The 14934-nt window shown below is 52.9% G+C and overlaps 6 protein-coding genes across 6 annotated transcripts; 3 read left to right on the forward strand and 3 right to left on the reverse strand.

The window, feature by feature from the left end:
- Positions 1-459: 459 nt before the first annotated feature.
- Positions 460-2000, reverse strand: BO86DRAFT_347466 (uncharacterized protein). Its single transcript, XM_025669282.1, has 3 exons — positions 1506-2000; positions 1338-1450; positions 460-1275 (listed from the first exon to the last, which is right to left on the reverse strand). The coding sequence occupies exons 1-3, from the start codon at positions 1933-1935 to the stop codon at positions 625-627; spliced, it is 1194 nt and encodes a 397-aa protein (XP_025523323.1). The 5' UTR covers positions 1936-2000; the 3' UTR covers positions 460-624.
- A 140-nt stretch (positions 2001-2140) lies between these two features.
- Positions 2141-3486, reverse strand: BO86DRAFT_370871 (uncharacterized protein; the record flags this gene model as incomplete). Its single annotated transcript, XM_025670298.1, has 1 exon — positions 2141-3486. One exon carries the CDS (start codon positions 3484-3486, stop codon positions 2221-2223), a length of 1266 nt encoding a protein of 421 aa, XP_025523324.1. The 3' UTR covers positions 2141-2220.
- Positions 3487-4601: 1115 nt separating this feature from the next.
- On the forward strand, positions 4602-6767 carry BO86DRAFT_392696 (cation diffusion facilitator family transporter). The gene is made up of 2 exons (XM_025672863.1): positions 4602-5889; positions 5956-6767. The coding sequence occupies exons 1-2, from the start codon at positions 5007-5009 to the stop codon at positions 6561-6563; spliced, it is 1491 nt and encodes a 496-aa protein (XP_025523325.1). The 5' UTR covers positions 4602-5006; the 3' UTR covers positions 6564-6767.
- Positions 6768-7438: 671 nt separating this feature from the next.
- On the forward strand, positions 7439-9525 carry BO86DRAFT_347475 (xylulokinase). Its single transcript, XM_025669283.1, has 2 exons — positions 7439-8124; positions 8218-9525. The coding sequence occupies exons 1-2, from the start codon at positions 7621-7623 to the stop codon at positions 9433-9435; spliced, it is 1722 nt and encodes a 573-aa protein (XP_025523326.1). The 5' UTR covers positions 7439-7620; the 3' UTR covers positions 9436-9525.
- Positions 9526-10078: 553 nt separating this feature from the next.
- On the forward strand, positions 10079-13755 carry BO86DRAFT_413169 (Ran GTPase-binding protein LOS1). Its single transcript, XM_025674712.1, has 4 exons — positions 10079-10185; positions 10409-13007; positions 13056-13510; positions 13563-13755. Exons 1-4 carry the CDS (start codon positions 10174-10176, stop codon positions 13587-13589), a joined length of 3093 nt encoding a protein of 1030 aa, XP_025523327.1. The 5' UTR covers positions 10079-10173; the 3' UTR covers positions 13590-13755.
- Positions 13756-14417: 662 nt separating this feature from the next.
- On the reverse strand, positions 14418-14915 carry BO86DRAFT_403763 (uncharacterized protein; the record flags this gene model as incomplete). The annotated part of the gene is made up of 2 exons (XM_025673961.1): positions 14418-14492; positions 14568-14915. The coding sequence occupies 2 exons, from the start codon at positions 14913-14915 to the stop codon at positions 14418-14420; spliced, it is 423 nt and encodes a 140-aa protein (XP_025523328.1).
- Between the last annotated feature and the right edge of the window lie 19 nt (positions 14916-14934).

A 14934-nucleotide genomic window follows, 5' to 3' on the forward strand; every position in this document is an offset into this window, starting at 1 on the left:
GATTCGAAGACATTTCTGGCACAGGCGGCGGAGGCGTGACGCAGAACGAATTCACATCCAATGAACCACCCCGTCCAAGATATGATGCGTGAAGGTCAAGCTATGTTTCCCGGGGTCCATGCCGGTGTGATGAGCGTTGAGCGGCTAAGCGGAGAGATGGGTTGGTTTCCGTGGACTGATGAGCAACTGTAAGCGCCAGCGGAGCGGAGAACAGTCATGGGTCCAGCGTTCATCACCTGCATTCTGGCTGTGCCATTGTGGCTGGGCATGGAGACATGGATCTGCCTTGGTCACACTGGTAATCGCTAGCGATAGGTGTAGTTTCAGGACTAGCTTAGCCTCGACGGCGGAGTATGCAATATGCCTGGAAGCCTATCCAGGGAGTAACCAAGGATAAGAGCTGCGCTATTGAACGTGCCATTAACCCGCTCTTCACTTCCCTCGATTCGACCAAGGTTGCTATTATGTTGAAACATTCCAAGTCTTCTGAACTCGTCGCTCGTGTTGTCTCCTACGATAAAGTATAGAACATAAAGCGTCACGCTAACGTAGCAGGGCCTAGAGTGGCAGCAGTAGCAACTCAAGACAAGTCCGAGCCACAGGTACAACACCCCCAAAAAGCATCTACTTGCGCCTCGCCATCTCAGCTCGCCAGCAAGAGTCCACCTCCTCCTCAATCTTCTTTCGCGCGCCCGCCTCCACGTCACCTTCCACCATCTCTCCAGCCGACCGCATCGCCTCGCAATCCCAACAGAAGCAACCCCCGTACGGCTCCCCCGTCGCAGCCTCGTACAACCTTCCAGTTGCATCGAACCCCCCGGTAAGGATTTCTTCTCCAAGCTTATCATCATGGTTGATATACCGTCCCGTCCGCTCCAGCATCGACTGTTCGTACACGGCAGCACTACACATATGCGTGTGCCAAACCAAATCCACGTCCAGAGTAGGGACCAGCGTTGTTCCCGGGTGCAGACGGAACAAGGCGACGAAGCGCTCATAGCGCGCGAGTGCCCGGGTGAGGGTTCCCTGGAGCGCGGGACTACGGATCCAGAGGAAATCATGCATTTTGTCCATGAAGATGGCTTGTCGGAGGATGTTGTCCACCAACGAGATGTGCTCTGATGGGGTCAGTGGGGTTATAGCTTCGAGAGTGGTGGCTTCATTGTCTGATAGTGCTGTAACTAGGTCTGGTGCGATGCTCAGCTCGCTGCGAAGCCAGGCTGAGGTATTGCTTGGGAGAGTGTAGTTCCAGTTGTCGTGAGATAGGGCCTCGTGCTGAGATTGTGTTATAGGTGAGAAGCATTTTTGTTGGGTTGGGAGGTGTCGGTTGGACTTACTATCGCTTTCCAGGGAAATGAGAGGCCGCGGATGTGATCTAGGTGGTTGGTGCTGCAGAACTGGGTAAAGTCGTGGGGGTTGAGCAGGAAGGCATGCCATACCATGAGTATGTCTGCTACCGTATCAGTAGTGATCATTATGTCGTTTGCAACAAAGGAAGGATTCACCGAGGGGAGGTAGAAGGAGAGAACTGTTCCGCTCGAGGTGCTTGGCTTCAAGATGGTGATTCACTGCTCGAACCCATTGCTGGAATCTGGTAACTGCGATTGATAGAAACCTGTGCCATCTCTCGGAAGGTTCTATGCGTCCAGGGAGTATCGAGTATCTCTTGTGGTTGTGTTTCCGATCCAGAGTTTTTTTCAGCCTGCTCGAGGTAGTAACCCGGATACGAAGAGTATAGAACGCTTCCAACAGCTCGAGATGAATAGCACATTGGCTTTTCGAAGGGAGATCGGACATGTCGCCCTGTTGTATAGAGGATTCCTCGAACAAGCTCGGATGAGGTCCGACTAGTTCTTGTGATAGATTTGATGCTGGTGATGTGCGAGCTGAGTGTCGATGCAATATGGTCAGGACACTGGAGATATAGGATGGCATTTTCAAATGTCATTAATGCCAACAATTTTAGTCTCTGGCTGAGGGGTATGAGGCTATCCTTCGTTGTAGATATAAGGAAGGGTGTTGCGCCCCGCCAAGATCGACAAGGCTGAGCATCATGGCTGGGGGTCAGATGACTCTCTCATCGGCATCATTCAACGGCCTCGGTCTCATTCCGTCACCATACTACATGCATTTGAAGTATATTTGAATTTCCCTACAAAAGTTCGTCACGCTACTAAGCTCCAAAGAACTTACTTCAAAGGACGTTATCAACCGGCTCCGTCATAGCTTTGACATACCTCTTCGCCTAGCTGCAACCCTCTTCTTCGTTGCGCGAGTGCTCGGAATGATCTTCTCAATCCGCCCCTTTATATAAGCCTTTGCGTCATGTCCGTCAAGGCTCAAACTCAGTGGGCCACCGACGGCCCTCAAGGACTTTGATCGCCTGCAGTCGAAAATCCAGTTACGGCCCTGGAAACCGAAAGTGGTCGCCACAGGGCAAGGCTCCATGCTCCCACTCACGTCCCATTTGAAGCACGGTGCCGGCACCGCCAGGTCTGGCGGAATGTGAGGCGAGGCGAGGGCCATCAGCTCATCCATTGTGAGGACCACGTATAGCTGAGCAGCAGCGTGGATAATTCCCTGTGACCCTTGCGCCACATGAAGCAGGCAGACATTTGACACAAAATCTACGGGAATCCCGTCCAAAATGTAGTTGCCACTGGTCGAGCCGCTCGCGGCTCTCCAGACCCGACTCCCGCCCCCAGTGGCCAGATAAGACCCGAGGGCGGTCTCAACAGGGTTAGAGCCCGCGGGACCAAAGAGAGGGTATGGATCTTGAAGAGCTGGCCCGATGGCGGAGGGAAGTAGGATGAGGAGGGGAAGCCGAGATCCGTACCTCTGGAATAGGAGTCGTTCCATGAGGTACTTGGCTTGTGCATAAGGCCAGGCCCATTGCTTTGTCCAGCTGGTGTTTCCTCTTGAGGAGAGGATCTCGTCCAGCTCTCTCTCGCAGTCGATGTCGTCTTCACCAAACGGCTGAATGGTTTCCGTGATCTCTCCATCAGGCAGAAAGCTGTTGGCGTATGCACTGGACACTTGCACAAATGTGGCGAGCTGTGGGAAGCTTAATGCAAGCTGGGCCAAATCTAGCGCGGGAAGACAATTGTCCTTGCAAGATTCGTGGACATCTGCAATGAATGAAGTATTGGCCGCTGCGTTGAGTATAACGGTCGTCTCCTTTCGAAGTATAGATAGTTGCCTCACATCCAGGCCTAAGTTCGCGGCGGTGATGTCCCCCTTGAGAAATTCAAGTTGATCTGTGCGCATGACTTGATCGATACATCCGGGCATGTTCTTGCCTAGCTTTGCGATAGTGTCTTTCTCGGAGCTTCGATGGAGGAGAAAGACTTTCTTAACAGGTACTTGATGAAGGAGTTTGAACAGAAGGCACCCGCCTAGACCTCCCGTTGCTCCAGTCAGGAACACGGTTTGTTTCGCAAACCACTCTCGATAGAAGGCTTCGGTCAATGGTGGTGCATCCGCCATTCTGGGTATAGAATCTTATGAGCCAGAGACTGACACATGCATCTTACCACACACCATACTGCTGGGCCTCATGTTTGTAGTGGTTGCGAAACTCGAAGCCATGTAATCACATTTCGTGATGTCAATGTTACTCTTTTTGCCTCAACAAAAAGCATGCACTGCTTTCGCCACTCCAGGCAGGTCTCACCCCAAGCGATTCTGATAATATTACCATTTGCTTGGGCTAGAAGCATGTGAAAAGGTCTTCGAGGAACTTAGTGTCGAATTTTATCACGCAGATAGCGATCACGAATCAATTTTGTCCGTGAGCTCCGTATATTGTAGGATATCAGACTACTCCTGGCCTCACTGGATGAGAATTGGCGCAGTCTTTCAGGACTGGACAATAAGGTTTTCCAGTGTCAGCTAAATGCTGGAGGAGCTGCCAGTGGTAATCAGCAAGCGTAAACTTATTTCTTGTCCTCGGACTATGCTAGGATGGATTCTGAACCTGAATCCCCGGTTAGCAGATATAGATTACGGTTTCAATTTCTGCAGTCAGAAGAAATATGAAGACAGATCCACCGGAGCCCTTGAGATGACAATGGAGTCCGCTCAATTCGCCCTGCGAGGACCAGAGCCTTCTCCGCTGCTGTACGACTGATCACAGGGTCAGCACTTTAGCTGTTTCATGAGTCGTACTCCATTCGTCCTTCTAGATGAATTCTCCTTGGTACTATCCAGGATTGATATAGTATATCCACCAATGCTCTGAAAGCACGCGCGTCCGTCAGGGTTCGTAGAAAGGATTCATCATCGCCAAGAAGCCAAGACGGATACTGCGTAGATGATCAACGGACTCAGTTCCGAGATGGCTCTAGACAGCGGAGTGTACGAGAGAGAAAAAGAGAGTCGAGACTGGCATTGAAACCAAGATGCTGAAGAATCAATCCATGGTGGAGCTCTATGCGACATGGTGTTGGTTGTTGTTGGCTATTTGGAGATGCCAAGGCCGGAAGGTGCATTGTCGGCGGTCAACGGGAAGGAACGGGAAGCGACTCGGGAGCATTTGCGACAATCAAAAGCTTAGATCTCCAGCCACTGTTCAGTGTTTAAGATAACTTTAACATTCACTGTTTCATCATTGGTTTGCAGCACAAGCTGCCCGATTGCAGCCCGGAGCCTTGGGGTTCCGCTGACTAGTCAATGGCAATCCGCGGATTAGAGAACATTGTACAGGCAGTGGACCGGTTGTTCGTTGTTCGTCAGCGTATGATGTCGGCTTCGCCTCAGCCGGGTCACAAATGATGACTGATGGAACTGAGCTTTGCCTTGGCTGGGCTGACTGGCTGCCAGTGGCTATCCATCCCATCCCATCTTTCTGTTCCTCACTGCGGACCCAACGCCATGGAGCTGTGGTTGATGCTGCGGCCAAGAAAGAAGCAATTCCGTCTCCTCTCGCATGTGCGCCGAAATTTAAAGAATTCAGTCGTTACAGTACCATAATATTAGACTGCTACTAAGCGTTTCGAACGACGAGGATGCTGACGCAGCCCCTGCGGTGCAGGGCCCATCCTCCACCAACTTCTCCTCCATCCCTCTTTCGCCGCGGTCCGTCCGGCTTTGTTCGTCGCCCCTGGGCTTGCTGTTATCATCGGCGATATTTGAACACTTCCACCTCCGCTTCTTGTTCGCCGCGATTGTATCACCATAAGAGCTCCCGTGCTGCCGCCGGTTTTTCATCGACCTTTCCTCCTACTCTTATCGCGTGCCCCAATGCTTCTCTCCGTCCAACTACTCGCCCAACTTTGATTCCGTCCCTCACTGCTGTTGCCTGCTCTACAAGACTACCACCCTCGATCACCCTCCCTTCAATGGCCACCCAAACAAGAGAACACGGTGGCCACCACCATCACCACCACCATCATGGCAGTAATGTCTACCTCACGTCAACCGACAAACATGATGCCGGAGTCCGTATCACGCGGCTTGGCTTGGTCGCCAACTTGTGCATGGCCATTGGCAAATTTATCGGTGGCTATGTGTTCCATTCCCAGGCCCTCATTGCCGACGCCTACCACGCCCTCACCGATCTGGTCTCGGACATTTTGACTCTAGCTACGGTTGCTTGGTCGCTGAAGCCGCCGTCGGAGCGCTTCCCCAACGGCTACGGAAAGATCGAGAGTATTGGAGCTCTGGGTGTGAGCGGGTTGTTGCTGTGCGGCGGCGTCTTCATGGGTCTCAACTCTGGGCAGGTCCTACTACATCAATTCTATCCCGGCATCGCTGAAGCAATTGCGCACGTGGGGGCTTTGGGACACAGCCATTCGCATAGCCATGGGGTGGAAGCATTCGGTCCAAGCATCCATGCTGCTTGGCTGGCTGCTGGATCTATCGTGGTTAAGGAATGGCTTTATCATGCAAGTGAGTACCTTGGGAGGCCTTATCAGCCAATCTGAAAAGTGATACTGACGTCCCTTCTTTAAACAGCTATGAAGGTTGCCACGGAGCGCAAGTCGTCAGTCTTGGCCTCCAACGCCGTTCACCACCGAATCGATTCCCTGACCAGCGTTGTTGCTCTTTTCACGATTGGTGGATCCTACATGTTCCAAGACGCTTCCTGGCTGGATCCCGTGGGAGGACTTCTCATCTCACTTATGGTCATAAAAGCTGGATGGGGTAATACTAAGACCTCCCTTTTGGAGTTGGCAGACACCACTGTGGACGACGAGGTGAAGGATTCGGTGCACAAAGCGGCTACCAAGGCACTATCTCTTTTGAACAGTGGCGAGTCGCTGAGAATCCATGATGTTCAAGGCATGAAGTCGGGCCAGAACTATCTCATGGATGTCGAGGTCGCAATGCCAGGCGCATGGTCCATCAACCGTGCTCGCGAGGTGGAAGAGGCATTGCGCACTGCTGTTGGAGAACGAGTCCGCGGCGTCAAGCGGGTCAAAGTTCGGTTTATTCCTCTTGAGCATCAGGAGTTGACCTTCACTGAAGAATTTATTCCGGCTGAAGTGACTTCGCGGGCGCGTCCAGAGCCGGAGGATGGTGACGAGCACGAGCACGAGCACGACTCTCGCAAAAGCCGTTAGATAACGAGGACTTGCTTGTGAGGTTCCTGTCCGGCATTGACGTCCCCGCGCGTGGCCGACGAGGTCGTCTGTCGTGCTTCCCTTATTCGTAACGTTTCTCCTGGCTTTTGAGCTCCATACCTTTGATACCCAGGATTGGAATTGTTCCTGCCCTCGAAGAGTGCCGGTAGGGTAGATAGAGCCAATATAAGATGAACATAGCAACGATATTAAGTGGAGACATTATTGTAATCGATATATAAAGCTAAAACGGTTTCTCGATAGATGCTCGTGTATGTACGCTGGGGCATGGGCATGGTTGCATTGGTGAAGATCATCTTCAGATACGGAGTGCGCAGTACCCCGAACTTACCCCTCCAAGAGCGGGTGAATTGCGGGGGATCGCTTCAACAGCTCAGCTGATGGCCAAACAAGAGATGAACTAAGATTCATGCGTAGAAAGTTCAACGGGCCCTAGAACAATCCGTCACAGTCCGGACTTCACTAGTGTAGGGCTCCAACATGGTCACGGTGTTCCTCACAGGGTCTGATCTAGACCCCCCGTCGTTCTTCCCGTGGACTGAATCAACCGGGTAAATTCCCGGCGGCGGTGGAGCCCGGGATAAATTTGACCTCATTGTTATACGAAAGAACAGCGAGCTTGTGTTTGAGAAGAGCCGTGCTCGGTAAAATAGACAAGACTTCGGCAGAATCTTGTCATGATTATGGAGACTATGGTGATGTAGATAAGGGAGAGAAGAAGTCTTGCCAGATGGCGAAGTTGGTCAGCTCTTCTGAATTTCTCCCCCGCTGCGCTGCACTGGACAAGGTTAGTAGCTCCGTCGATCTTAGCATCGAATGCCCATTGCATCAGCGCCTTTGCCACACTCTACACTCTCTTACTTTACCCCTCTATCGGTTGGCTTCCCCAATTGCTTACAACCAACAGTCTCTTCTTTCTCAGCTACTAGGAAGTTTTTTCTCGAGGCGCATATATCATTGAGTACTTTATACCAAAACCTCAAACCCCATCGACAACACCTACGTCATTACCCCGGACCGCAGCATTCAAGTTGCCATGGCCCAACCCGACAGCCCCCTCTACATCGGCTTCGACCTTTCCACCCAACAACTCAAGGGCTTGGTCGTCAACTCCGATCTCAAGGTCGTTTACGTGTCGAAATTCGACTTTGATGCCGATTCCCGCGGCTTCCCTATCAAGAAGGGTGTCCTCACCAACGAGGCTGAGCATGAGGTCTTTGCACCCGTCGCGCTCTGGCTGCAGGCTCTTGACGGAGTGTTGAAAGGACTACGCCAGCAGGGACTGGATTTCCGCCGCGTCAAGGGCATTAGTGGAGCTGGTCAACAGCATGGAAGCGTCTACTGGGGCGAGAACGCGGAGCAGCTGTTGAAGAGTCTGGATGCGAAGAAGACGCTGGAGGAGCAGCTGGAGGGAGCGTTCTCGCATCCTTTCAGCCCCAACTGGCAGGACTCGAGTACGCAGAAGGAATGCGATGAGTTTGATGCGTACCTGGGTGGACAAGAGGAGCTTGCCGCTGCTACGGGAAGCAAGGCACATCATGTAAGAACCTTTCCTCGGGATTTCACAAGCCGTTTTGTGACAAGCCGTTTTGTGCGGGGGAGTGACTAACAGTCTGGGTTTCTTTGCTTGTAGCGATTTACTGGTCCCCAGATTTTGCGGTTCCAGCGCAAGTATCCCGAGGTGTACAAGAGAACATTGCGGATTTCGTTAGTCTCCTCGTTCCTGGCGTCGCTGTTCCTGGGCCATATTGCGCCGTTTGATATCTCCGATGTCTGTGGTATGAATTTGTGGAATATCAAGAAGGGTGCCTACGATGAGAAACTCCTGCAGCTGTGTGCAGGACCCTCCGGTGTGGAGGATCTGAAGCGCAAGCTGGGCGATGTTCCCGAAGATGGAGGCATCCATCTGGGTACCATCGACCGATACTATGTCGAGCGCTACGGGTTCAGTCCAGACTGCAACATCATTCCAGCCACGGGCGACAACCCCGCGACAATCCTTGCGCTTCCCTTGCGGCCATCCGATGCGATGGTCTCGCTTGGCACCTCCACCACTTTCCTCATGTCCACACCTAATTACAAGCCCGATCCGGCTACGCATTTCTTCAACCACCCCACCACTCCTGGTCTGTACATGTTCATGCTGTGCTATAAGAACGGAGGGCTCGCACGTGAGCAGGTCCGCGATGCGATCAATGAAAAACTCGGAGAGACCACTGCTTTGACGTGGGCGAATTTCGACAAGATCACGCTCGAGACTCCGCCCATGGGGCAGAAATCCGACTCGGACCCCATGAAACTGGGCCTATTCTTTCCGCGCCCGGAAATCGTGCCAAACCTCCGAGCGGGTCAATGGCGATTCGACTATGACCCGAAGAGTGGCCGTCTGCACCAGACGGAGGAGGGCTGGAACAAACCCCTGGACGAGGCTCGCGCGATCGTCGAGAGCCAGATGCTCTCCCTGCGCCTGCGATCGCGCGGACTGACTCAGAGCCCCGGCGGAGGACTCCCTGCTCAGCCGCGCCGAGTGTATCTTGTCGGCGGTGGATCGAAGAACAAGGCCATTGCTCAGGTAGCTGGAGAGATTCTCGGTGGTAGTGACGGTGTGTATAAGCTGGAGATCGGTGATAATGCATGTGCGCTGGGAGCTGCGTACAAGGCGGTGTGGGCCATGGAGAGAACGACGGGGCAGACCTTTGAGGATCTCATTGGGCAGCGGTGGAAGGAGGAAGATTTCATCGAGAAGATTGCGGACGGATATCAGCCGGGCGTGTATGAGCGATACGGCCAGGCTGTGGAGGGATTCGAGAAGATGGAGCTGGAGGTCTTGCGGCAAGAAGGGAAGCACTGAAGCGATTCAATGGAACAATCGTGAAGTGTAGTATGAGATATGATTCGCTAAGGCTCTAGAATAGAGATACAGTTACAGCTCAGAGCATGCATCAACAATTCAGCATAGATACCTTATCGGACTAGGGACATGTAGACTTGTTAGCTGTGATCAGCTGGCAGATCGATGTCATTCGGTGCCTGGGGAATCAGGCCGAAACCGCACGCCGCCCCTTGCCATTTTTGGGCAACGGACCAGCATTCCATCCTTGGGCCACACAAACTCAGGTCAATTTTTTGACTCTTCAGGTTCCTTTCATGTGCATCGCAGTGTGCTCGAGGAACTGACTGGCCGATAAGCGTTTCTTGGAACATACAACTATCGCAACTCTTGACTCTCTCCCAGACTTCGACGTCTTCATTGTTTCTGCGTTGTCACATTTCTCCCTCGTGACTCTGCCCCGTTAGAGCAGGTTTATTACCCGAGTGACTGGGTCCAAATACCTTTTGACTACTAACGTTAACTAACATACTTGCACTGGGCCCAACCCAACCAATCTGCTAAACTAAACACGCACTAGTCGGTCATGGTTTGATAGTGTCTCCGGGCTATGACTACTCGCCGCCGCATCATCCTGTCCTAAACCACCACCTTCATTGAATCTCTGAACTCCATCCACCCCTCCCCCTCCTTCTCCCCCCTCTCTCCCCCCCATTGCTTTCGAGTCGTCGACTTTGAAGGCAGCCAGGCTGGTCGAAGATGGAAGAACAGGTAAGGGATAATCCCTTTGATCTGCATTTGTTTTCCCACGTTGCGGTTTAACTTGGTCTTCTTTTCGCAGCTTACCCGTTTTTCTTTTTTCTTCGAATCCCCACCCCACTATTCCTTCCTTCCCCTCCCCCCTCCATGCTTACCCGTCCAGTCAAGTCACTCTTCCAGATTCTTGGAATTGATTTCAGGACCCTCGTTCATTGTCATGTTGACTCTCCATTAGGTAGCGAATGCCATTGAAATCGCCTGGAATCCGTCCTCCGACCAAGCCCTCAAGAATCAAGCCTACGAATACCTGAACCAACTTCGCGCCGACCCCTCCGGATGGCAGGTTTGCCTTGCTCTTTTCACTAAAACTCCACAATACTCCGAGATCATACGCCATGTGTCGTTGGAAGTGGTCAACAGTGCGGCCCAGGCCGGTCTCCTTGACCTCCAGGCCCTGGGATATGTTCGGGATGGCTTGATGGCCTACCTTCGACAGGTCTACGGCCAGGAAACCGCCTCTCCGGATCCGCCCAACATTCAGAATAAGATTGCTCAGACCATTACCTTCCTCTTCTCCGCCCTCTATGCGAACGGCTGGGAATCCTGCTTTGACGACCTCCTCAGTCTCACCTTCAAGAGCCCCGCGAGTACGAGTCGCGACAACCCGCTCGGTATCATCTTCTACCTCCGTGTCGTCAATTCGATTCATGAGGAGATCGGAGATGTTCTGGTGTCCCGGTCCCGCACAGAGCAGGACAAGGCCAACCTCCTCAAGGACTTGATCCGGGAGCGCGATATGCAGAAGATCGCCAGCTCCTGGCAAGAGATCTTGTCCGAATGGCGGGACGGCAACGATGTGATTGTAGAGATGTCCCTCAAGGCGGTTGGCAGCTGGGTGAGCTGGATTGATATCGGCCTTGTGGTGAACCAGACCATGATGGACCTGCTGTTCCAGCAGCTCAGCCGTGCGCAGAAGGCGGAACTCAGATCCGGTGAAGAGAAGGTGCGCGATGCGGCGGTTGATGTCTTCACGGAAATCATCGGCAAGAAGATGAAGCCCGAGGATAAGATTGACATGATTATTTTCCTGAATCTCGACACCATTGTTACCCAACTCTCCAATAGCCCCCCTCTCAACGAGAATAGGTTCACCTTCAAGTACGATACCGATCTGGCGGAGACGGTGGCCAAGTTAGTCAATATTACAGTCATTGATATTGTACGGGCCCTGGAGCAGGATACCATCATGGCCGACTGCAAAGAGAAAGCCACTGGTCTGCTGCAGGCCTTCCTTCCGCATATCCTGAGATACTTCTCCGACGAATATGACGAGGTCTGCTCGACTGTGATTCCCTGCGTCAGCGACCTTCTGGCCTACCTGAGGAAGATGGCTAAGGTCAACCCAGCTCTGGCTGCGCAGCACTCCTCCGTCCTGCTACCAATTCTGAAGGCCATCATTGCCAAGATGCGCTACGATGAAACATCGTCTTGGGGAGACGAGGACGACCAGACGGACGAGGCGGAGTTCCAGGAGCTTCGCAAGCGGTTGGGTGTTCTACAGCAGATCATCGCCAACGTGAACGAACAACTATACATCGATGCGGTTTCGGAGGTAGTAGGGACGACCTTTGAGAATCTGCGGCAGTCGGGTGCTCAGCTGGATTGGCGGGACTTGGATTTGGCTCTCCACGAGATGTTCCTGTTTGGAGATATTGCCGTCAAAGCGGGTAGCCTGTACACCAAGGGATCCCCCAACAACCCCGCTGCAGAGCGACTCATTGGAATGATGCTGAAGATGGTCGAGTCCGACATTCGCTCTTTCACACACCCTGCTACGCAGCTGCAGTATATGGAGATTTGCGTCCGCTACAGCTCGTTCTTCCAACACCATACTCATCTGATTCCGAGCGTCTTGGAAAGCTTCCTCCAATTAATCCACCACCCGATTAAGAAGGTGAAGACACGCTCATGGTACCTGTTCCAGCGCATTGTCAAGCAGTTGCGAACCAATGTTGGTAACGTTGCTCAGACCGTGGTTGGGGCCTTGACCGACCTCCTGGTCATCCATGCAGAGGTGCCTTCAGAAGGATCGGACGGAGACGAGATGTCTTCGGAAGACCACGAAGGATCGGCAGACGCTGTGTTCAACAGTCAACTGTATCTTTTCGAGGCTGTGGGCATCATCTGCTCCACCCCCACGGTACCCGCTGATAAGCAAGTTCTTTACGCGCAGTCCGTGTTGAACCCCATCTTCATGGACATGGAGAAGAATTTGGCACCAGCCAAAGCCAACGATGAAAGAGCCGTTTTGCAGATTCACCATGATATCATGGCTCTGGGCACCTTGGCCCGCGGCTTCTCCGACTGGATGCCAGGAACCAGCTCTCCTGCTGCGCTCCCTGCGCCGGAAGTTTCCGAGGCATTCATGCAGGTGTCGGAAGCCACTCTCGTGGCTTTGGAATCGCTCAAGGCCTCGTTCAATGTGCGCACGGCGGCACGATTCGCCTTCTCCAGACTTATTGGCGTTCTTGGGGCGCGCATTCTGCCCCAGCTTCCACGCTGGATCGACGGCCTTCTCACGCAGACATCTTCGCGCGACGAGATGGCCCTGTTCCTTCGGCTGTTAGACCAGGTCATCTTCGGCTTCAAGACCGAAATCACCGGTATCCTAGACACTCTTCTGACACCTTTCTTGCAAAGGGTCTTCTCCGGTATCGCGGACCCGACTACTGGCACCGATGATGAGATCCAGTTGGCGGAGTTGAAACGCGAATATCTCAATTTCCTCTTGGCTGTTCTGAACAACGATCTCGGGGCTGTCATTATCAGTGAGAGTAAGTTATATCTTGTGATTGTCAGCGCGACCTAGACTAACGACGCAGGGAACCAACCTATGTTTGATACTGTGATTACGACAATCGAGCATTTCGCCAAGGACATTGAGGATTTCACCACCGCCAAGATGGCCTTCTCAGTGCTGTCAAAGATGGGCAGCTCGTGGGGCGGTCCGGACATTGCGCCGGAGGGTTTGAACGGCGCGGCAGGACAGCAGGTAGCTCTGCCCGGCTTCGGCCAGTTTATGATCAGCCGGCTGTCGCCGCTGTGCTGGGCACTGCCCGCGACACCATCATTCAACTCGAAGGATGCACAGGCTAAACAGGTCCTTGCGGAAGCGGGTGCGCTTCAGCGGACCATCTACGCCAAGACTGGCATGGAATATCTGGAGTACCTCCGGACTCAGGAGTTGCCAGGCATGGGCATGGGAGCAGATCTCGTGGAAGAGTTCGTAGGGGCATTGAGCCGGCTGGACTTGAAGGGATTCCGGCAGTTCTTCCCGGTTCGTATTACTTCTACACCTAGCTTCAGGCAACGGCTAACGTCCCCTGCAGTCTTTTATCCAGCGATTGAGCGCATGATGTGTGGTCCTTCTATATCAAAATATCCCGTCTTCTCATTTTCCTGTTTCTCGACCCTTTTGACCCACCCAATCATTCTGTTTCAGTCCTAGATTCCCCCATGGTTTGGTTTGATGACTGATGTGTCTCATGTGATCATTTACACCGAAGCTCTCCCCCCCCCCCCATTCCACCACCTATTATCTTATCATATACACCACGGCACGCCGTGAAATCATGCATTCGAAATCATCCCACTTGAACGGTCTGCAAGCCCAAAAGCAAGCACACAAGCAAACATACATAACACGAGCCCAACCTGCGGAATGTGCTGTGAGAATAAACAAGCCAAATCGAAGAAGCAAGAAAAAAAAGTATATAGTTCAGTTTCAATTCGGCATAAGCATGAGTGGGCGTTCGATCATAATCCTATTCCTCCTTTGAGTTATCATGTGCGAAACGGGTGATGGACTACATGCAGTATGCGAAAGGCTAGAACAGCATTGACGACGGTTTCAGAATGGAGGTGATTCTGCTAGTTGTTTACAGAGGGGGTGCTAATGTGTGGGGGAGGTGCATTGTTCTTTAGCTTGTCGGGCGGGTCGGTAGGCATATCATTTACTATAGATTTTCCAGGAATGGTTCCATTTCCATGTATTGTAACTTGGTTTGGTGTGGGTAGAAGACTATGTTCTGATATCATATCAGCGTCTGCGGGGCGCTGTACTCCACCAACTGCCTTTCCTCAAATTCCCTCTCAGTTGTGACGCGGAGAAAGACCCTACTTGGTAATCTACCATCTACTCTAGACGACCAACCTACAGCACAGCCTCATAACCAGACTACCCACTAGGCACCCCCCTTCAAAACCGCCCCCATCATCCGCACCAACTGATCCTGCATCTCACAGAAGATACTCACAGCCTAGAACAGTGAAACCAAACGCTGTCAGCAACGCTCCTCCCCTTTTCCAGAGACGCCCAAAATAAAGAAACATACCTGCCCAAGCCTCCCCTCACCCTCCCCCCGCCCCTCCTGACTCCAGGCAAGCCGAAACCCCTCCTCATCATCCCGGAACGCCACCGGTCTTTCGGAGTCGATGAGCGGCGGGCCGGTATCGAAGAGGTTAGGGACCGCAGCAGCAGCCGAAGCCGGCATCGCCGCCAGTTGCTGCAACAGCGCCGGCGCGATGGTGATGTGATGCACGCCCGCAAGGCTGAGGATCTCGTCGATGGACGTCAAGCTGGCGGGGAGGACCTTGGTCTGGCTGCCGATGGCGTGGTAGTAGATTTGGATTTGGGGACAGAGGGGGAGGAGCCTTGCGGGGTCGGTGGATCTATTTCTCATTGTTAGTTGTGGGGGGGGG

Source organism: Aspergillus japonicus (genome assembly GCF_003184785.1).
Source record: "Aspergillus japonicus CBS 114.51 unplaced genomic scaffold BO86scaffold_74, whole genome shotgun sequence".
Lineage (NCBI taxonomy): Eukaryota > Fungi > Ascomycota > Eurotiomycetes > Eurotiales > Aspergillaceae > Aspergillus > Aspergillus japonicus.